This window comes from Aplidium turbinatum, chromosome 4, assembly GCF_918807975.1.
Source record: "Aplidium turbinatum chromosome 4, kaAplTurb1.1, whole genome shotgun sequence".
Lineage (NCBI taxonomy): Eukaryota > Metazoa > Chordata > Ascidiacea > Aplousobranchia > Polyclinidae > Aplidium > Aplidium turbinatum.
Genome location: NC_137475.1, coordinates 1568958 through 1592838, shown reverse-complemented (window position 1 = coordinate 1592838; position 23881 = coordinate 1568958). Strand labels below are relative to the sequence as shown.

The window sequence follows — 23881 nt, the reverse complement described above, 5'->3', positions numbered from 1 at the left end:
TTCCATCAAACGCAATTCTTCAACAAAGACGCGAAAAGCAATTGCCACCACTATGGGGCATTGTTAAAGCAGCGATACGGACAGAGACGGTCTAGTACTTTGGAAGGACCGAATTCCACCAATTTCTCGTAATCTCTGAAGTAGAAGATATTGTAGTTGTTTTTGTCTCCAAATGTGGTTTCTATGACGTCAGACTTCACACGTAAACCGATGGCAAACACGTAGAACTGCAAACAAGATATCGTGATTAATAACAAGCTAGAGCAAGCTTCAACAACAATGCAATAGATACAAACTTGCATTCATTTTTCAATATCTAGTAGTTTTCCATTGAGCTAATCCAATTTTGCTAAGAATTGCTGCTCAAAATGATGGTGAGACAGTAATTCCAGTTGTAGGGACCGTTCCCAGACTATTTCAGGGCTCAAAGAGACTAATCTGTCCATGTGATTTTTTCCCTCCTCTCATTTCCATCATATCATTCAACAAAGGGTCTTCAACTTCAAGAAGTGGAATTTTAGCGGTTGGGACATATGGGAATCAAAGGCATGCCAGAAGTAGAAGATGCTCATTTCTTGCATTAAGTGTATAAACATTTGGTGTAAACGGTAAAAGTGCGGTTCGGTAAAAGCTTAGCTTGGTAATAGCAGCAAGGTGGTGTCACAAAGTCGTGACGTTCTGAGTAATGTGTTGCAGTGAGTTTCCTAAGTAAAGGTTAAATAATGCACAAAGAGTTTAATATCACGAAATTTATTAAATATGATAGACAATTATACTATTGGAAATATGTTTCTATAGCAGAGGCATGTATAACTAGTTTTTGTTTACAAGTGCGACAGCAACGCATGTGCCCACAAGGTAGGATTATATAAAGAAAGTCTTCAAAGACCTGACCTTGCCAGTCCGCCTCTTTCGACGCTCACGAACCCTCCGAAACGCACTTAAAAAACCAAAAAAATCCAACCTTGCCGGCTGCAAAACTGCCTACTACGGAACGACGACATGTGTACCACCAAGAACTGTGTCTACAAGATCACATGCAAAAAATGCAGGGAAAGCTGCATGGGCAGCACGATCCGCCCACTCCACTTCCGCATCAAAGTACACCTTAGCTCAGATAAAAGTTTGGTCTTTAATCATCAACAACAGTGCCACGCCGACTTTGAATTTAAAATTATTGCCAGAGAAGATGACGCGGTACAATTACGTTTCAAAGAGGCCATATTCATCAGCAGGCAAAATCCAAAAATCAACAACCGTGCCGAAAGGGAAGAACTACGTCACCTAATCTACTAACAACTGATTCAACAAAATTTCACAGCAATAACGCCTAACAGCACAGAAACTCAACAGCCGGCAGCCTCAAGCTAAACCAAAGAGCCACATGAAAGAAGCACTCACTGAATTCAACACCATTCGTCACAGCACATGACTAGGGAACTGTGTTCCGAAAGCTCGTGTAATTCGATATTACCACAACTAATTCGCAGCATCAGGCTTAAACAGATCGTTAGAATCTACACTGTGAAGTAAGCAACGATCATGCTGCTAAAAGCGAAACTCAATCAATTGCGTAGGATTATATCCTGAATACACCTAAAATATGTTTTTTGATATTGAATGTTTTAATCGCGTCTCATAGGAATTCATATCGTCTTGTTTCACTTTTATTTTATTACAGTGCAAGTCCTAAGCTACCTGAAGCGTACTTGAAGATCATAAAAGTTTACTAACGTTATTTTTATCACTTTTCTTGCTTAATCAACATAAAATATCTATCTCAACATACTAACTAGTGTGGATTTGATAATCTGTGGGCCTAGTTAACATTTTCTCAAGACTCTTTTAGTTTAGTTCTAGGCACATATTAGTTCTGTAGTTTGGATACGATACAAGACTAGACCATGGACTTCTAAATAGTAGCATCTGGACTGGAAACTCAGTGGGCAACAGTAGGCCAAACAGTTGGTACAACAGTTGGCCAACAGTGGGCCAACAGGGTTAGTTACTTGGCTGTTGGCCCACTGTTGGTCAACTGTTGTACCAACTGTTTGGCTTCATGTTGCCCACTGAGTTTCCAGTCCAGATGCTACTATTTAGAAGTCCATGACTAGACTATGCACTATGTACTAGGTCGACAGGCATAAATTAACTTCCGTTTGCAAGAGCTGCTTGCGTGCTTCCAGCCAATAATGAATTGGAGTGAACAAATTTAGTTGTGGGTTTGTACTCGTAAAAAAGTTGTTGGTTTGAATAACACTCACTGAAGTTAGGCTACAAGTAGATGTGGTTAGATGTTAAGATGTTACAAAGTTAGATGCATATAGAATCTGTAAAACAATGGGTTTCTATAAAAAACATCTTTCAATGTAATAAACAAGTTTAGTAAGTCTGTTAGAAATTGTATGTTTAGCTATTATGTTTCTGGGCAGCCGATTTGTAGCAAGAATTTATTAGATATAATAACAAACAGTTCAAGCTCCTAGTTTTATAGAACTGAAGAAACAACCTGTTATGAAAATCCATAAATAATATCGATTGGATACTTATGCAAGAAACTAAAATGAATCTTGTGTTGTAAACTATCAAACTTTGAATGATAAATTTAAGTCAATACTAAAAAATTTATATTCTTCAAAGCACAATTTGAATAAAATAAATGCAACTTCGTGACTTCCTTTTTCCTCAAAAAAAATCTTGTACAGTAGTTCAGGAGTTTGCAAAACACATTTGTGCCAAAGACGTTTTAATAAAAAGGCTTTAGAAATTATGCGATATACAACTTATCACTGTTTAAAAAATATTACGTTGTTATCTTAAAACAGTAAGTTTTAAGTAATCATTATCTTTACAGATGAATTGTAATATATTTCAATACGCTTGATAAAACTACCAGCATAACAATTTTAGCATTTACAAAGTAAACCATGCATGTGTTTAACAAAAATAACAGGGGTTAAAAATGCGAAAAAAAATACTTGTGAGCACAGTATTAACAAGACGACAACTAATACTTTTTACAAATGCAAGCATGGGATCGATCATGGAACCAACAGCACATCTATCTCTCTGATATAAAATATTTATTTAGTGAGACGTTTAGTTTTATAAAAATATTTATGAAACTTTTCTTTTTCCTTTTAAAAATAATTTCTTGGTGAAAAAACTTTATTCTTGCAAAAAAATATTTACTTGATTTCTATGATTTACACTGGGATTTACAAAGTGAAAAAATAGTTTTAAGAAAAATAACGTAATTTTTTTTTACAAGCTTCGTCGTATGAGCTGTTCTTCTGGACTATATGTTTGGGCATGATGTCATCAGCCACTCGACAGTCTCGTCATCCAGGGCCTTCAGTCCAGGCGCTCCATGTGGTGGTTGATGGATTGGGCAGTCATGGACGACATGATCTACTGTCTGGTCTGTGGCGCCACACTCGCATCCCGGTGAGGGAGCCAGGCCCCATTTGCACATGTCTGAACGAAAGCGACCGACGCCGGTTCGTAGGCGGTTAAGCCGGACCCACGCAAGTCTTGCGAGGGACATTCCCGGAGGGTGGGGATCGACGTCGAGTAGGAAATCACGGAGTCGGAGTCGGGAGGTGTTGTTTTGCCACTCCATGTTCCATGTGTAGTTCGTCCAGTGTGCCGCACTTATTCCAAGATCTTCAACGTTGTTCAGAAGCTGTCGTGCGGCGGGCACAAATGGGCGTCTTGATTTCAGTCGCTGCTGTCCTCCAGGTAGGCGCTGGAATGTACTGTGGAGGAGGTGGTCAGGGTCCAGTGCGCGACGAGCAAGGGAAATCATGGCTCCTTTACGGCGAAGCTCAGCAGGTTGGATGCCTGCAAGGATGGGAAGGCAGTCCGTTGGAGTGGGACGCAGGCATCCAGTCACAGTGCGTAGTGCGTCATTGATGGCGGTGTCAATGTGGCGGGTGTGAGAGCTGCGGCACCACACTGGTGCGCAGTACTCAGCGGTAGAATGGACAAGGGCCAAGGTAGCTGTGCGAAGGGTTTTCGCATCAGCTCCCCAGCCGAACCCGCCAGCCGCCTCAAAAGTGCAACGCGCGCACATAGTTTTTTGCGCAGTGACTCCAGGTGTCGTCGGTACGTGAGTAACCTGTCCAGGGTTACGCCGATGTAGGTGGGTTCGGCGCAGTAGGGTAGGTGTTCGTCATCGGTGGTAATGTTGATCTCACGTTTTGCTTCCTTGTTGTTTAGGTGGAAGGCCGCCGACACTGTCTTTGCCTTGCTGAGCTGTAGCTTCCATTTCTGGAGATATGCTGATATAGTTGACATGTCCTGGCTTAGGTTCCTCTCCATTGACTGCCAATCTCCGGCTGGATGCAGGAGAGCCAGATCGTCTGCATAAGCATACTTCCTGGAGATGGTGTCAGGCAGGTCATAGATGTAAGTGTTAAAGAGGAGGGGAGCCAGGACAGAGCCCTGTGGGACGCCGTTCTTGAGTCGACGTAGTCTACTTCGTCGGCCGCTACCGGTGGAAAGGGTAAAGCTGCGGTTTTGCACAAGTTCCATAATCATATGGACCATGTGCCTGTCAGGAAGGAGACGGAGTAGTTTGCAGGTAAGGCCGCTGTGCCATACAGTGTCGTAGGCAGCCGTGAGATCGACAAACACGGCGCCAGCCTTCTTTTTTGCCAAGAAGCTGTCCTCGATGTCTTGGGTCATCAGAGTGACCTGGTCTACAGTTGATCTTCCGTGGCGAAAGCCGGCTTGTTCCCGAGGGAGCTGAGGGTCTATTATCGGTTCGACACGGGCGTAGAAAAGTCTTTCGAGTATCTTGAAGGGGATACAGAGCAGAGAGATGGGGCGATAGCTCTTCGGATCCCCTGGGGGCTTCTTCGGCTTTGGGACTGCAACCACTAAGGCTCTTCTCCAGATTCTTGGGATGCGCAGGTGACGCAAGCAGCAAGAAAGGAATTCTTTTAACCAGGACCTCATAGAGGGGGCAGCTTGGAGTATTAGTTCCGGGCATAGGTGGTCAAGGCCCGGGGATTTGCCTGGCTTTAGGTGCTGGAGGGCCGAGGCAAATTCTTCTGGGGTAAACTCACCAGAGATGTTGCCCTCGACAGGTGTTGGGACCTTCCAGAGGTCCGTCATTTCCTTGAGGACGGACTTGTCTGATTCACGGTCTCTCGTTCTGTGCACTCCATTTTTCACAAGTTGTGAGGCGATGGCATTTGCCGAAATGGGGCATTGGCGACGAGAGGCACGTGATCTGCCAGTGAGGTTGTTGAGTGTACTCCATGCTGTGCGGCTGGAGTGCGTGAAGTCGATTGAGTCTATGGCTTCTGTCCAGCGCTTCTTCCTCTTTGAATCCAATTTTGCCAGCAGGGCTGTTGCTGAGTTGGTGGTGGCGGTACCCTGGGGGGAACGGAGGAAGTCGCGGTAAAGCCTGTCGCACTCCACATCCCAGCAAGGTATGTAGTTTTTCCGTCGACCTCGCGGGATGGAGTCTTTTGCCGCAGATATGATTGCATCACAGAAGTCCTGGTAGGCTTCATCCACTTTGATGGTGTGTGGGGATGGGAGGTACTGCGTAGCTTCGTTTGTGAGGAAGCTTTAGTATTCCCAATCGGTCTTTCTGAAGTTCCATCGCTTGACAGGCTTGCTCGGAATAGGTGTGGCAAGCAAGGGGGGCGTGATTAGCGAGGGTCGGTGTTGAGACCTTGGGAACTTCTCTAACACACGTCTGTCCGGCTGGCGATCATCGGGGTCATCACTTGCGAAAGCCAGGTCTGGGTTCGTGCCAGTGTTCCAACGACCGGAGTGGAAGCTCGGTGCGCCCTTAGGATCGTATAAGAGGGCGAGGTTGTTGTTGGTTGCCCAAGCGGCCAGACTATCTCCGTCGTTGTTGATGGAGTTGTACCCCAAGTCAGTGTGGTGGCAGTTAAAATCGCCAGCGTAGAGGCTGGGGTGGGGGAACACTGGGATGGCTGTTGATGTTATCCGCGAAGGTGGGGGCTTGTAGACATTGACGATGTTGTAGCCTGCTACATCTACACAAAGCCACTCGATCTCCGATTGAGCTTGGGATTGGTCAAGCAAGGACCAGCTCAGCCGGTCATGGACAAACGTGGCGAGGCCGTGTTTCCTGCTGCAGGTTGCGCCTGCGAGTGTGAAGTTGGTTAGTACCAACTTATCCACAGATAATTACCAACTTATTTACAAGCTAAGAAATTTCAACAAAATATCACAAGTCCGTAATTTATCAAGTTAAAACTTGTATTCGTAGTCTTGTTCGCGTGTTCTTATCATTAAGTGAGATTATGTATTGTAAAATTTGTGCTCGCATTATTTTGCTTCTTTGTGTTTGTTTTGAAATAACAATTTATGATTTACATTGCGTTAGGTTTGTTGATGTTTTCTAATCTTCAGATTGTAGAAATACGTGTAGTAACAATTTGTTTCCTAGCTGTTCATTTGGGTGTTGACAAGCACGACAAGCATTGGGTGTTGGGGAGGAAGACAAGCACCTTCACGTGGTCCCCCCCCCCGTCAGTAACAAACGAAACATAAATGAAACGTATGCGAAACGAAGCTTGTCAAACAAAAACTAACGAGACTGTTCAGCGCAGGGTGGATAGGGGAATGCCCTTTTCAGGGCACGGCAGCGCTCGCACTGTCCAAAAGTACCGACGACCCACCGTACTGCGGCTGAACACCGAGAGCATCACGGCCAGCAAGCTCAGCATCATCGAGCACCTGGCCACCAAGCATCAAGCCATCATCATCCTCCTCCAGGAGACCCACTGCACGTCTGTGGATAAGTTGGTACTAACCAACTTCACACTCGCAGGCGCAACCTGCAGCAGGAAACACGGCCTCGCCACGTTTGTCCATGACCAGCTGAGCTGGTCCTTGGTTAATCAATCCCAAGCTCAATCGGAGATCGAGTGGCTTTGTGTAGATGTAGCAGGCTACAACATCGTCATTGTCTACAAGCCCCCACCTTCGCGGATAACATCAACAGCCATCCCAGTGTTCCCCCACCCCAGCCTCTACGCTGGCGACTAACTGCCCGATAAGTTGCAGAATGAATTTTAGAACGCAAAACGGATTTTTGTGCAAGAAACTTATTCAGAGAAAAATCGGATTTTGTCCATTCATGTGTAATTCCTATCTCAAAGTGGCAGAGAAAGCTATTCAAAGTATCCTCCGGTTTGTTTTAACTTATCTATGCGAATCAGGTTTTTCAACTCTTGAAAATGAAAACAAAACAGAGAAACAGATCAGACGTGGAGAATGACATTCGTTGTGCTCTTTCCAATACTTTTCCGCAACATTCATGAGTTGTCGAAACAAAAAATCACAAGCTTCACACAGACGGTTAAATGCATTGACTCTTATATTTTGAGTGTATTTTTTGAATAAAATACGTTCCAGCGCAGTTTTTATGAAAAGGAATATTAGGTGTAGGCTACAGGCTAAAAAGCTTATTACTAGCAAAAGTTTAATTTATTTTCCAAGACTTAGATTAAAATATTAATGTCAACGAGCTTTTAACAAACTAAATTTATAGGGGGGATTTAGATTTGAATATCGACTAAAAGAGTCCACCGGATAAAAGAGGTTGGGAACCACTGACTCAATGCAAGAAATGAGCATCTCCCGCTACTCAAGCCAATCCGGGAGAGTTATCTTTATGAATGCATTAAATCATTGCAATGTAAGTAGAGCCAGCGATAGAGTGGTTTCCATATAAAAACTTGTACCACATAGTTGCCATTGTTTCAATTATTTTTAAATCCAAACGACAAAAGATTTTAAAGTATTTCCAAGTTAAAACAATTTTTTCTAACTTTTTGAGGCAAATATAAGATAAGACTTCACCAGGCATTTCTTCAAGTTTTTTCTAAGGAAACAAATCGGTAATTATACAAACTTCAAGAGATTTAATCGATGCTTATCTTGTTGCTTTCATCTTGGATTCAGTATTAAAACTTTTCGTATTTTTTGTCTGTTTAGATCAGTGGTTCTTAACCTGGGCGCTACCGCCCCCTAGTGGGCGCTGTTAACTTTTAGAGGGGCGGAAATATTCAGGGGGCGTTATAGGGGGCGCTACATTCAGAAGGTGTAACGATATTTTCCTCACTGCAAATTTGCTTTAGTAGTTCTGCTGGGGGTACGAGAATCCACCGAGGATGAGGAGCTATATACAGTATAGAGATTGTGTTTAACAAGGGAAGTAGTGATTCTCTCTCAGAGCATTCTATGTTGGCCTATACAGCACAATGCACAACACCATCCGACAAGCGTGGACGTCGGATGGTGTTGTGCATGGCCTTTGTTGTTGATAATGGGCATTGTTTCCCTTTCCTTGTAGTAAGTAAATGGCATTTTGTGGTCAGCTTTTGGCAGGGACAGCGGGCAGGCAGTGCAAGCAAACCATAAGGACTGGTCATATGAATAGTCAGTCAATAATGGTTGTTAGTGTAACTCTTACTAACTACTAAAAAATCAGCAGAGATGTGCCTTAAGACTTTTAAGTTAAGAGCCTTAAGGCACATCTGTGCTGATTTTTTAGTATTAAAACTAACATCGGCTTAAACTAGTTTTTTCTTACTAACTAATAACTAATTACTACTGGCTGTAGGCTAGCCTTATAGTCTTGGAAGAAAATGTCATTAGTAGGCTACAGCCCTTATATTATGGTGGGCGCCAGACTATGGAAATCTCTGAAAAGGGGCGCTGGGGAAAAAAAGGTTAAGAACCACTGGTTTAGATAAAAAGCATTTGTGAAAGGGGTGTCCAGACATTAAGAAAACGTTATCACGATTGTCCATCACGCATTTTCTGGCGGACACGTTCTTCGTCGAATACCACCTTACAGACGTCTATGAGGATGGAAGAGCACTTATGGAGCAACGATTTTTACCTGCACCCCTCTCCGCTTTAACCTCGATGCTTGGAAGGCAAAACGGTCGCGTGAAGCTCCGTCAGTGAAGAGGAAAATAATGTCATTTGCATCAGGTCGATTTCCATTCTGTGCACGAAAGACAACAGAATTCGCGTACCGCAACGCTTTGCCGAGGTTTGTGCCTGGAATGTGAATAACAGAATGATCGAAAACGATCACTATTACACAACAGTAGAAATGAATATTACGTCATAAGACAATGATTACGGTATAAAACAAAAGTTGCAGTTGATGTGACGGTGACAGTGCACTCTGTTGACGTCACAAATCTAAATGTGGTTGCTGCCATTGACTTAAAACTCATAGAATAGCAACAATCACATTGATTTATTAGAAATGGACATGGTACTAAGCATCAACTCTAACAACCAGCCAAATCTGCTGCTTTGTTAAAGTGTAAAATCTCCAAGATATGTTTCCTACCTCTTCCAAAGTAAGGGATATCATCGATAATACTGAGCAAATCCTTCAAACTATTTTCATAACCTTCAAACAAAACCTGGAAATAGTGAAGCAAAGTTACCATTATGACATCGATTTATGTTTGCCACTTAGAACATCACATTATGACGAAAAGCGTAGTTTGCGACAAGTAGGCCGTAGTCGCTTTCATTATACAAGAGGCAGGGGTTGAACCTACGACATTTATTTGTTTACAATGAAGCCATTGTTGAGGCAACGCGATTTACTCTTACCTGATCTTCAAAGTGAATGTCATCGCTAAATATTATGAAAGCAAACCGGGCTCTGTCCTTGCCAAGTTGAAACAACCTTAAAAATACATTTGTTTAATGTTGCGGTTTGATGTTTTGCAACTAACTTGTTTTCATCATCACACTATGTTATCAAAATATAATTATGACGACACTGATTTCAGGCTCAGTCATAATGGGGGCGATTACAAGCAAAGTGCTTTTCAGCCATTTGCTGATGGAGATGGGCACAATCTTATGTTGTTCATTGTATGTTCATTTTCTAGAACATCTGTTTCATCTATGTATGAAATCAATTCCAGTTGAATCACGGATATGAAGAACTAGATGGAAATAGTTTCTTCAACAAGCTTGAAAGAGAATCCCTTTAAATGGGTCTTATTGTCGCCCTTAGTTTCATCTGACGTCAACCAAGACAAGCAGCACTAAGCAAATTATAATGTGTCAATCTTTAGTCCTAGTTCTTTAGTACTAAAATTAAAAGTTTTCAATTTTTTTTTTTTGCTCCTTGCATTGTTTCCTTTGATTTTGATCATGAGAAATCCAAAAATGACAACCATATTGGACTCAGATAATGAGATACTTGCATCAAGAGACCTAAACATTTCCATCTTTGCCAAAATTACTCAGCTTTCACTTGTTAAAACCATGATCCTGACTGTTTAACTCTTTATTTCAACTAAAAACACTTTCATCTAATGCCTTACTGATAGCTCTGAAGTGAAAATTAACTTTTCGATGTTTGGCATGATTTTGAGAAGTGTGGGAGAATTAAGATAATTATGTAACGCTTGTCGCCACTTTTAGTGAAAATATATTTTGCTTATTTCAGGCAATCTATACACATCTTTTGAAATTTCTCAATGGGTAGTCTGGCAGAAAGAGACTTCAGATTTATTTGTGACGATGACGTCAACATGCCTATATAAAAAGTCATAATGACGTCATCTTAAAATTTGAACTTGCACAATACTGATCAATGAGAGAGCAAGAGTTTAGCACATCTCTCTGTATGACAAGACAGTAAAATTAGTTCATTGCATTACTGCTACTTAGGCGAATATCCGTGTCAAATTGCAAGAGTTAAAAAATTGAATTACGTGAATAAGAAGGAATACTACACTTTTAAAGAAAAACTGTTGCTGCAATATTGGTACGACCACTTTTCAAAACAGACTAAATTTCTTAGGTAGCGATGAAGATCAGCAAACAAACAGCTGCACAATTCTAAAATGCGCACAGATGAACTATGGTACACAATGGTACACAATGGTACACAATTTACTGCTTCAAACTTGTCTGTTTTGTTATTCGGTGCATGGCAAAATTCGAATTAAAAATTTTAATGTTTCATGGTTGCTTTTTTAAACTGTCGTATCTTATTCTGTGGAATTCTGCAACTTGAAAAAATCATTATTGCTGTTCTTTATCGTGGTTTCACTCGTCGGCTGCATAGCCGAGTGGTGAGAGCCCTGGAACGGCAATCGAAAGGGCGCCGGTTTGACACCGCTCAAGAGCATGCGGCTGTGTCTTTGGCAGGACACTTAAAGGCATGCCTAAAGGTGGACATGAAGATTGGCTTCCTTGCCTTCCCGTCCACTTAATCTAAATCTTCAACCACCAGGTGTAAGCCTGGATACGACAAACAAAATTCAGTGGTTATTACAGCAGAAAAATCACTCATCATGTTCACTCCTCTCTCTGCTACATCGTTTACTATCGTGACAATTTTTACAAATTTTTCAGCAATCATAAAATGTTTATTTATGTGCCAGTCTTTTTCAAGTTTAGCAAACCAATCAGTAGATACGTCTACTCGTCTAGTAAGTGAAACAAAACTAGAGATTCCTGCCCAACAAGATCAGTTAGAATTGTGGAATCATCAACTGCGGAAAAATGGGCTTATCCGTTCTATAATTCTCTGGCTTTTCGATGCTCAAAATTGTTATAGCAAGCATAGTTCCTTCAAAGCATCGGGTACTTGACAACTGGAGCTAGGTAAAATGAATGGAACAATTTTTTGGTGAGGTACTATAGCCTAGGTGGTTCTTGGCTTTATTTAAATCTGCTCCAGATAATTGTGGATTAATTTTGGCATATTTGTAGCCTACATTTGTTTGATAAATAGTAGGTCAAGAAATAGTGCATCAAGGGTGCAAGTGGCTTTCATCCAGTAAACATTATAAAAAGTGAGAGATATTGACAGATCCTCTCTAAATTTTCTCAACAACTTTACTGTAGTTACGTTGTTCTGAAAACATAAACATTGAGAATGAATATTTCTAGCGATCCATCCGGCTGGATGGATAGAAGGCTCTGGATCTTTTCCGAAAGACACTTCTTGCTGGATTTTCATCCAGCAAAATCATGATCATTTCTGCCACTTTCCTGTAGTCTGCTCTTGGAGAGGTAGGCTTCTGCAAAATGTCACGCAGAAGAGACAGTATTTTTTTCTTTGTTCACTAGGCCTTATCAACTTTATCAGATTCAACTTTTATTCACCGTAGACTTTCTTTGTAAATTTCTGACCACTTGCCCGCAAGTTCTTTAAACCATGAATTGTTAGAACTATTTACTTTAATAAAAAACAATATCTAACACTGCACCAAAAATAACCTCCTGCACATGACGGCGACAAGCTATGTACAATTTTTTTTATCCCGGTCTTCTTCCAAAGGTTTAGCAGCACCCTTATGAATTCCACTGTTGCAAGCAGTGGTATAAAATACCAATGCAACTATATTCTTCTTTAAGTCTCATACGCTGAGCAACTCAAGTGATGCATTTGTCTGGGAAGCACCAGAAGAATCTCTGAAATTTGGCACATCCAGCAGTTTTCCTACTTCACATTTTGGTGTTCCAGACACTGATACTACCAATGTTTCTGAAACCTGGCTGTGAATCCAGCGTATCTTTCAAGAGTTTGCCATCCCAATGAAGAACACAATGCTTTGGTGTTCGCTTTCAAAATACATTCATGTAGGTTTAACTTTAGTGGTATCTTCAACTGATTCTCTTCTTGTGATCGAAGTTGAGATATTAAATTCGTCAAGGCTTGCACCGCCAGCCTTCAATACAACAGCTACTATCGCAGTGATTTGATTATAATCTGACAACGAAAGACGATCAGCTGTGGTGCAAATTTCTCCATTAGCCACAATTGCTTTTGAGAATGCCAATACAATTGTTTCTGAACTAGTTGATAGCCTGCATTCTAGAACGTAGTCATCACGGCCATTATCAGTCAAATCTCTATCTTCTCCCACAGAAACTTCAACGGTCTCATCTTCAATCACTTCACAATCTTTACATAACATCTCACTTTCTTGTTGACTTCTTGTGCTGTTTTTTTTTCTTGTGTTTTGTTTCTCTTCTCGCCGTCTGTTGTTGCACTTTTGCTTTAAACTATTTGTCATGACCTGACATATTGGCAAGTTATGTGCTCTTTTGATCTTCATAAACCATCACATCTTCATCTTTCTTTTCTTTTGTTTGCAGTCTATTTCCTAGAATTTCAGCAATTGCATCACGGGCTGCAATACCAAACAGTTGATCTAAATTTTTTTCGAATATGCTCGTTTTCTACTAGAATCACTTCTTTGTCCTTGTTCCTGGAAAAAACTTCTTTGTGCGTCTCAAGTAATTTTACAAAATTACACATAACATTCGATCTTGTCACTGTCTTGATACATGCCATTCGCCAGAAGAGAAGAATGCAATGAACAGTATTATATGCCAAATTCCAGTTTTCAACCAATTTCCTTTGTTGTTTAGCATCATTTTGCAAATAAAAAAACTACTGGAAAGCCTATCTGTTTGTTAACACATTAACCAGGTAGCGGACCACCTTCTTGTTTGCCCTCAGCTTGCCACACGGTGTAGTAGGTGGGACCTGTCAGTGTATAATTCCGTTGCAGAAGAATATGTCAATCTGTGGTGTATCAACGAACTTTAGAAGACTCGATAGAAGAAGAACACATTAACATTATGCAATAGATCGAGTTGCGCTTTTAGCAGCATGATCGTTGCTGACTCACAAAGTCACAATGTAGATATTGATAACCTATTTTAGCCTGATGCTGCGAGTTCGCTGTGGTAATAACGAATAGCACCAGCTTTCGGAACACAATTTCTTGTGTTCGTCATACATTAGTGTTAGCACATGACCATTGGAACTGTGTTCCGAAACCTAGTGCTATTCGCTATTACCACAGCGAACTCGCAGCATCAGGCTAAAACAGGTCGTTAATGTCTACTTTGTGAAGACAGTTACATTAGTAAACCAAGTAGAACACTTTGACCATTTTTACTTAACCAACTTAAACTAAAACCGATCTATAGTTGTCAAGATACGCAGAGAATGTAAAATGAGGAACTTGGTGCAGAACGCTGATTGATTGCAACGCGAAGTACAAATGCAATCAATTCCAAGGTCTCTACCAGAAACACATGAGGTCTTGTTGTAGCAACCCTGGTAATGTAGTAGTACATAGAAGTAACGTAAAGTAATGATAACTGCAACATCCACAAAGTAGTGCAAACTACTTTTTCCACTAGTGCTGCACTTAGTGGCGCTGAGTGCTGCTCCTTAATTCCACCACACTTTTCAAAAGCATGCCAAAAATTCAAAAATTGATTTAGCACTTGCGCGCTGTTTGAAAGGCATTGATTAGATAAAAGTGTTTTTGTCGAAACAATAAGTTCACCCTTCGGAATCATGGCTTGGCAGGTCAGAAATGGGTAATTTTGGCAAAAAATAAACGTGTAGGGCTCTTTATGGATCGATCCAATCATCTGCAAAAAAAGTGGTTGTCACGTTCGGATTTCTTATAGTTAAGACTATTGAGTACGATGCGAGAGGCTGAAAAACTATAAATTTTTTGATTTTTGAATTGGCTATTGTACAATATAAAATTTTAAGATGATGTCATTATGACTTTTTATGGCGTAATATTGACGTCATTGTCACCGATAATTTGAGATCTCTTTCTGTCAGACTAGACGCATTGAGTAATTTCATAAAATGCGTACAGGTTGCCTAAAATAAGCAAAATATATTTTCACTAAACGTGGCGCCAAGCGCTTCTTAATTTTCTTAATTCTTGCGCACTTCTCAAAATCATGCCAAACATCGAAAAGTTAATTTTCACTTCAGAGCTATCAATAAAGCATTAGATGAATATGGGACCGTTCAAATATTACGTAACGCTATCGAGGGGGAGGGAGGTTTATGAAAAGTGTTACGTTAGCGTCGCATCGGGAGGGAGGGGGTTCAAGCAAAACGTTACGTAACACTTACGAGTACGGTAGTTTATTTTTGCTCATGTGCTGGCTGATATTGTCGTTTGGATACTAAATTAAGCTGAAATCATATCCAACAGCACCTATTCAGCACCAACAAAATCTCTATCAAGTATCAACTACGGTACTGTAAGCATTCTTAAATCATAAAGCTTGCTTTGATGTGAGTGAACAACATCAGGGTTGCCAGATGGCCTTTTTTTAGGCCAAACTCCAAAAATCTGGTCTTTTTAAATTGCAGTAGGCTTAAAAAACTGATGCAAATAAGGCCAGAAAATCTGGCCTTATTTGGCCCTTTTTATGGCTGCAAATTTTGACCGGTTTAGAAAGTCCGCTCCGATAGCTCAGTTGGTTAGCGCGTCACTTCTAGAACGAAGAAGCTTCAAGACCAAGCGGCGCTGGTTCGACTCTCGGGGTGTGCGCTTGAGCACGCACGTCAAGGACTGCTCTCCATTCAGCGGCATCTAATGGATGGAATAGCTCCCTGGCAACAAGACTTCAACAATCGGAAACTTCACTCTGTCAATCTCGGTGACCGGGCCGCGAAATATTTTTTCCCACGAGATTTCTGTCTCATTTACATATTTTGGTAAAAGTTTGGATTAAAACCGTGTGAATGCAACATTCTCTCTTTGGCACGGTTGGTTCAGTGGTATCATCCTCCGCCTAGTAATCGTGAGAACGAGGGTTCGACGCCCGACGCAGTGAAACTTTTTTTTTTTCTTTAAATTAATTTTTGCGGTGCACAAGAGCTTTTCAAAAAAGTAGGGTTAGGGAAAGCTTATATTTTATTATCATTGCAGAATTTTATTGGCAAATAGTTATTTCGCAATCTGAATCAACCAATCTCTCAAACACTTTCGGAAAATCTTACTTTTAGAGTGACTAAAATCAATGAGACAGAAATCTCGTGGGAAAAAAAATTTCGCCGGTCTGCGTCAGTGATTCAAAGCCTCTACAAGATGCGAAACTACCAGGATTAAGCTCTGCAAGAAGCTTTCTCAGTCCGAGGATAAAGATTCAATCAATCAGTCTTATTTTAAGTAAATTGCAAATAAAAGTATCACTTAAAGCCTGAACTATATCCGTTTTTATTACTAAGTAGAGACATAGAAAATGTATTAGCTGTGGACAGGGTGGTTCTATTGAGTTGAACCGGGTTTCGGGACTATTGCCAGGTAGCCTAATTAGTGAAGTCTTTTAGCTTAGTCAGCAGTCAGTACATAGTACCAACAGCATAGTAAGGTGTAAGCAACTGATTCTGTAAACCATTTAAAAACTGCAATCACCTACTGAACGTTGCGAGTGGATGTCATTGCAAACCACGCTGCTATTGGACAGTCTACCTGTTGCAGGTTAGTAGCCTAAACCAGGGTGGTCCAAGACTGCGAACATGAAGGGCCACATTAGGGTCTGAGAAAAACTTCACGGGCCACATGGTCAGAAATGATAACGCGTTGCTGAAAGTAGAAATGTTGTTAAATAAAAACTTAACTAGGTTGCGATTTTGAACTTCTTTTCTATAGATTTTGATCTGTTTTAGCTACATTCTTACTGTTCGCAGGCTATGAACATTAACAAATCTTGTCGCTGACAAAATACAGTTGCAATGAAAGGACTGAGTTTGCTGTTCTGATCGACCTAATGTTTTGCTGCACACCTAGCTCACTTTTTAATCTCTGTTTGCGACTCAAAAAGTGATTTTCAGCTAGTAAAAAAGATACGATACAAAACACGTAAACAAATTAGCAAACCAAAACAATTTATTGTTTTTTGTTTTTGCATATAGTGTCGATCTCTGGTTTAAATTCAGTGGTCGACAGACGTAAGCAAGCATCCAGGGTTTCATCAGCTATTTTGTTCCGTGTGTCGCTTTTTAATCGCTTCATAACGAAGATAGTGCATTCATGACAGAGAAAGTGCTAGCAATAAAAGCAAACTACCAATGCACGTTTGTGTAGTCACAAACCGACATTGTTCCCTCATAGCTACCTATTGACCCGATTATGCGCGATTTATTTAAGGTTGTGGCGGATGTCATGTATTTATAAAACGTAGGTGTATTTTTAAACCTTGGATTTAGCACTGATAATTCCGGCATGTGCAAAGTGTTCGCGGGCCGCACAAAAGCTTCACGCGGGCCGCATGCGGCCCGCGTGCCAGGGTTTGGACCACCCTGGCCTAAACTATAAATTGCGCAGCCCAATGATGCTAGCATTTTAAGTAGAGTAACCTAAACCATAACTTTTTGATATACAGGTAACAAGTGCAAAGTGCTGTCTTATGACTACTTTTTCCCGTCTATTCGGAATAAACCTGGAGAGTTAGAGAGACGCGTTTGCAAAGAATGCAATGTATACTTTCCGAGTCAAGCAGCAAAAAAGCGACACATGGTGATACATGAACAGGTATGTAGGTGTACCTATGGCTGTTACATAGCCTAGGCCTACATATGTTCATTAAGAACCAAACGACTTTGACACAAACCTCTCAACAGGTAAAAGACATTTATATGTGCGAGTCTGAAGAAGACAATTATGCATCAAGTTCGAACCACACAAGCGAGAGTACTGCTCCAATATATAGAAACATTTTTGAAGCATTGATGACCCCATTCGAAGATGCTTAGCTTTCCTTGCGGTTTCTTTTCCGCTTTTGTGATGTTTCTTTCAAAACATAACCAAACAATGAAAGGTTTGGATCGAAACATTTTGGACGGTGGGCTACTAAACGTTTTCAGTAGGTACATAACGTTTTAATTCCAAAAAAAAGAATATAGCTAAAATTTCATGTCTCAAACGTAAGCTTTAGGTGCATACAAACCAAGATATTTTATCAGCACATGTTTTCACGTCATAATTTTGATTGAAACTGGCAAAACGGGCTTTGTAATGGAAAAGCGTCACGTGGGGGAAGGGGGGTCAAAAATTCGGAAAACAGGGTTGCGTAATATTTGAACGCTCCCTAAGTGTTTTCAGTTGAAATAAAGAGTTGAACAGTCAAGATCATGGCTAACAGGTCAAAACTGGGTAATTTTAGCAAAGATGGAAATGTTTAGGTCTCTTGAAGCAAGTATCTTATTATCTGAGTGCAATATGGTTGTCATTTTTGGATTTCTCATGGTCAAAATCATACGAAACAATGCAAGAAGCAACAGAATTTGATAATCTTTACTTTAAAAACAGGTCTAACCAACCTTACGGTTTCTCGGACAAAATGCTTTGTACGAAGAAAATTTTCGATTCCTAAGGAAGCAGAAGTGTCCATGATAAAAGCGATATCTGCTTTCAGGTTTGGAGGACAAGGACCTGCAACAAACACCAAAGTTAGAATCTCATTGATTTTTTTCCAATTAAGTATTGACTGGCCTAAGAGATAGAATGTTCGTATCTGAGTTATTAGACGGGAGTTCAAAACTTGTCAGATCAAATCAAACACAATGGAGTAACTTGTATTTGCTTGCGTGGTGTCAAAGCTGCTTAAAAATTCTGATACAATAAAAAATAACTATATTTTATTATCATTAAAAACAACACGTTAGCTCGTTTGTGTTGAGTTCCGCTAGGTTATTTGGTGCTGCCAGTCTTTTCAGCAATGTATATGTTGTGTTTATAGCCTAATCCAGTGGTTCCCAACCGGGGGGGAATTCCCCACTAGGGGGAATTTTGCAATTTTCAGGGAGGAATTTGGTTTTAGGATTGTAAAGCTTTTAAAGTCTAGTAAGTTGGCCAAGACCAGAGCTTTAAAGCGTTAAGGAGGAGCCCTTAACTCCCGATTATTTAAGCAACTGTGCACTGACATGGATGCAAACTATCACGTAGGCCTACTTCTGTTTCATTAAAATTCTCAATGGCTTTCAAGAGGAAACGTAACCAAGCGAGTGTTTGAGCTCAGAGACGAGCTTAAATTATTTTTTGTCCTATAAAATTGGAATTTGTTTCATTGCTGAATGATGACAGATGGATTAGATTTCTTGCTTATTTGTTTGGTCCATTGAATAAACTGAATCTGAAAACGCAAGGGAAAAACACCAATATATGGTGAATGGTGTATACATATTCAAATTCAATCGCCATCTCCGTTTGAAGCAGATTGCGCATCAACATGGGTTATCTGTATCCATGCGCCATTGGCATATTGATACCATGTGAATTTACAAACTGTAGCCTACTGTTTTCGTGCTGGCTCAAGGCAGGTTGGAAGAGAATGATTGATATATGTCACTGTCATTAGGATATTGTTTTAAGGTACTAGAAGGCTATGCTGTCCTGATCGCGGGGAACTACGTTTTTTCTGGCCTCAACTTTTCGACCAGCCCGGCTTTGGTGGCCCTTCCAAGAGCAGATGCCAGTACCGCTCAGCATTTAAAGATGCTTTGGAAGCTTTCACTAGCAAGCTTCATGATTGAAAGAGAAAAGTTAGAATGAACAATTAAACATGCCACCATATTTAAAGAATTATCATCGGTGCTGGTTATTGACGGCAAAGAACAAGTTCTTCCAGAGTTGGAAAAAGAATTGATTTTGCAACATCTCACAGCATTAGAGCTGGAATTCATTCGATATTTTCCTAAAATTTATGACGATGAGCTTGATTTAATACGAAATTCATTCACATTGTTGATGGAAAAACTTTCCGATAAATTGCAGAATGAATGTTTAGAACTCAAAACGGATTCTTGCACAAGAGACTTATTCAGAGAAAAAACTATCACTGGATTTTGGCCATTAACGTGTAATTCCTATCCCAAAGTGGCAGAGAAAGCTATTCGAAGTATCCTTCCGTTTGCTTCCACTTATCTATGCAAATCAGGTTTTTCAACTTTTGCAGATGAAAAGGAAACAGAGAAACAGATTAGACGTGGAGAATTATATTTGGTATGCTCTTTCCAATACTCTTCAATCACATTCATGAGTTGTCGAAACAAAAAAATCACAAGCTTCACACAGACTGTTAAATGCATTCACTCTTATATTTTGAATGTCATTGGCTCCAGCTCTTGTCCGATGAAATTTAGCTTTGGATAGTGATGTCATATGTGGCTTCGGAGGCCCAGTCTATGATGGGAAGGACGTGGGAAAAAATCACGGTGTATGAATGGTGGGAGACGTGGTAGTTTTAGCTTTTCTTTTCTAGTATTTCGTTTTTCATGGGCTTTTTGTACTGTTTTTTTTTTTCGAAAATTTTCGTGCCTTCCCTAGTTCTTTTTCTCCAGAGTGATCTGTCACTAGCAAGTTGTTCACATGAATCCAGATCAATGTTTGCATGATTGAGGGAGACTTTCAGCTGGTCTTTGTATCTCTTTTTTTTTTTGAATAAAATACTTTTCAGCAACGTTCTTCATTTATTAAATTACTTTAGTATGAAAAGGAATATTACAGGGTAAAAAGCTTATTAGTAGTGAAAGTTTAGTTTATCTCACAAGACTTAGATTAAACTGTTAATGTAAACGAGTTTTTAACAGACAAAATTTATAGGGAGGAAATTTAAATCTGAATATTGACTAAAAGGGTCCACCGGATAAAAAAGTTTGGGAACCACTGGCCTAATCATTTATGTCTCGTGCTTAAACAAATTAAAAGACAGATAAAGCATCTCCATTAGGGTGGCTCGTTTTTGAACTTTTTTTTTAAATTCTCTCGGGGTAGTAGGGAAATGGTGCCAATGAGTGAGAAAACAGTCATGACAAAATTTAAGATTCGTAACAAATTGTCTTCAGCCTCCTCATTGGGCCCAAAAATCGAAAAATGGGGTCAAAAACGAAAATTTTTTCAAAAATATTTTTAGTTTTGGTAGATACAGTATTGTTTAGATATATCTAAATAACCTAAAAAAAAATTGAAGTCATTTGAACTATTCCTTCAGCTTCCTCACAGCTTCTGAAAATTTTCATTTTGCTGAAAATTTCGCATTTTTGTTTGTGGTTACATAACTACAAACTTCGTTAGTGACGTAAATTCAAATAAAAGACGTCACTTTTTCCTACCAAATTAATTCAATTTCATTAAAAAATGACGCAACGGCTCAGGGCAGGTCTATAAAGAGAAATACAATGACGTTTTATAGCTGGCAAAATGTCTAATGCAATTATGTATCATGTAACCACCCACAAAAATGCAAAATTTTCAGCAAAATGGAAATTTTCAGAAGCTGTGAGGAAGATGAAGGAATAGTTCAAATGACTTCAATTTTTTTCTTAGGCTAATTAGATATATCTAAACAATATTGTATCTACCCAAACTAAAAATATTTTTGAAAAAGAACGCGTTTTTGACCCCATTTTTCGATTTTTGGGCCCCATGAGGAGGCTGAAGACAATTTTTAACGAATCTCAAATTTTGTCTTGAGCGTTTTCTCACTCGTTGGCACCATTTCCCCACTACCCCGAAAGAATTTTAAAAAAAAGTTCAAAAACGAGCCACCCTAATCTCCATCCCTCCAGTCATCTCTTTCTCTACTTCTGTTTTTTTTCCCTTGCTCTCTCTTCTTCACTTTCTCTCTTTTTATCACTCTTTCTCTCACTATCTTAACCTCGCTTTCTCTCTTTGTCTCACTCTTTTTCTCATTTTCTCTCTTTCACTCACACACACTATACTTGGTGTTTACAAATGCTATTTTATCAACATCGCACCAGCAATCAAATAATTAATTTTAAGATCCAATGCTCTTTGACAAGCAAAACTAATTTTAAAATTAATCTTCTGCAATTTGCGTAGGATTTATAAAGAAATTCGTTAGAATTATCACCTTCAGACTAATTAGCATCCGCTGTGCCCATCCGCTGTTTCTCATCCAAAAATTTTGATGGAAAAAAAATAATTAGATCTTGTTATCATTAAAAACAACAAGTTAGTTCGTTTGTATTGAGTTCTGCAAGGTAATATGGTGCTGCCAGTCTTTTCAGCAATGTATATGTTATGTTTATAGCCTAATCATTTATGTCTCGTCCTTAAACAAACCAAAAGACAGATAAAGGATTCCTTTCCCTCTACTCATCTCCTTCTTTAACTCTGTTTTTTCTTTTCCTTGTTATTTTATCCCTGTCTTTTTCTCACTGTCTCTTTCCCTCACTCATTCTTTCACTGCCTCTCTTTCCCTTATTCTTTCTTTTCTTCACTTTCTCTCATTTTCTCACTTCTTCTTTTTCTTTCATTCTCTCTCTTTCACTCACACACACTATACTTAGTGTTTACAAGTAGCCTACTGTCTATGTTACCAACATTACACTAGCAATCAGATAAATAATTTGCAGATCCCATGCTCCTTGACAAGCAAAGAAAATTTTTAAATTAATCTTCTGCAACTTGCGTAGGATTCATAAAGAAATCCGTTAGAATTATCACCTTCAGACTAATTAGCATCCGCTGTGCCCATCCAGGTTTAGCTAATTAGTAGGCTAGTTTGTGTGCACGGATGTTATTTAAGAATTAGGATTATTTGCTTCTTTAACGACACGCGCAATGTTTAGGCTACCCGATGAATATTATAACCATACTTCTTGTATAGTTTCACACTTTCTGTTGATTTGACTGCATATTATTATCTGATTCGTGACATGATGTTGCCACATAGCGTAGTTTTTGGTATCTTGACGTGTTGTTTTCAACAGCTTTAATCTTAACACGTGATTGTTGACACTGAGGCAGTGGCGTAGCAGCCACCTGGCGGTTCTGGCTCTGCGCCAGGGGCGGCAGGCTGCAAGGGGCGGCAAAATGAGGCTGCACAGTGCACACAGCACGAGAAATGAAGTAATGCAAAAATAAATAACAAGTAAAACAAGAAAATGATTTACAAAGAGACAGCTAGCAAATAAGACGATGCATGTTTCAAGCTTTGGAAAGATTTAAACTTGAAGCTGAAACTAGGTTTACCGGCATACACCACTTGAATGATGTGTTTGGATTTTTGAATCCTCGCGCGCTGCTGCAAAGCGAAAGTCACAATGGATTTACCAACACTTTTAAAAGCACTTATGACGACGAGATGGACTTTTTGGAGTTAGCTGTGGAAATTGACAGATTTAAGAGGCTGCGATGCAAAGCAGTGATACCACGTTTGATCGTAATGCAACAGCGTTTGATGTTTTACAGTGGCTAGCTAAATCACACCTACTTGATTCGACACCATATTTATGATTGTGTCTAAAACTTTATCTTACCATTGGTGTTTCAATTGCGAGCCCTGAGAGGAGTTTCTCAAAGCTCAAAATGATAAAGTCGTATTTACGTTCTACCATGAATGATGATCGGCTATCAGCTCTATCGATTCTTTCTATAGAAAGAGACTACGTTCTAAAACTTGATTTTGAAGATATTATCGCTGATTTTGCTTCGGCGAAAGCTTGAAAAGTTCAATTTTGAGGCGGCTATTGATCTTTTATTTGCCTAATACATTTGTTGTCCATTTTATGTCTTTTATTTTTGGCCTTAACGCTGAGACAGTAAGGTTTCTTTCTCAAGCAATATAGAACTTCTGAGACGCGGCACATTATTTGTAATTATTTTTATTGAAAAGATTGCTTGAACATGAAACTATTTCAAAATTTGCTGCCGTCTACTTAGGGTGGCATTTCAACGAAAGGCAGGGGCGGCAGCATATAATCCTACGCCACTGCACTGAGGTCTGGCGTTGTTGGCTAACTTGAGCTACTTGAAAGTATTTAGAACAACGAGTTAGTCTTAAATACATTTCTGTCCAGCTTACACAAGCAGGCGAAGATAACATCGACAAATTCTTCTCTTAGAACCTGACTTGAAATACATCTCAAACAAAAAACAAAGACGCGACAACAGAGCAGTCGCGCCATGTTTCAATCAATTACAATAATACGTATAATTCAACCCAACGATAAATTTTGTTGGTATTTTTCACTCACCTATGTTCTCAATACAACAAGGTTTCGGATCTCCAATCCAAGTTGCGTTCT

General features: G+C 39.8%; 1 protein-coding gene across 1 annotated transcript; it reads right to left on the bottom strand.

Moving 5' to 3' along the window:
- Positions 1-50: 50 nt before the first annotated feature.
- LOC145768311 (matrilin-1-like) lies at positions 51-21951 on the bottom strand. The gene is made up of 6 exons (XM_082579789.1): positions 21915-21951; positions 18152-18263; positions 9637-9712; positions 9365-9440; positions 8900-9063; positions 51-227 (listed from the first exon to the last, which is right to left on the bottom strand). Exons 1-6 carry the CDS (start codon positions 21949-21951, stop codon positions 51-53), a joined length of 642 nt encoding a protein of 213 aa, XP_082435915.1.
- Between the last annotated feature and the right edge of the window lie 1930 nt (positions 21952-23881).

Bases quoted from the DNA above. Each gene is read 5' to 3' on its own strand.
- LOC145768311 (XM_082579789.1), bottom strand. From the start codon at position 21,951: ATGAGTAGAGGGAAAGGAATCCTTTATCTGTCTTTTG. The intron at 18,264-21,914 runs GTTTGTTTAAGG...TGTTTGTTGCAG, and splicing joins AATCCTTTATCTGTCTTTTG to GTCCTTGTCCTCCAAACCTG. The intron at 228-8,899 runs GTAAAAATCGTT...TCTTGTTTGCAG, and splicing joins TAAAGCGGAGAGGGGTGCAG to TTCTACGTGTTTGCCATCGG.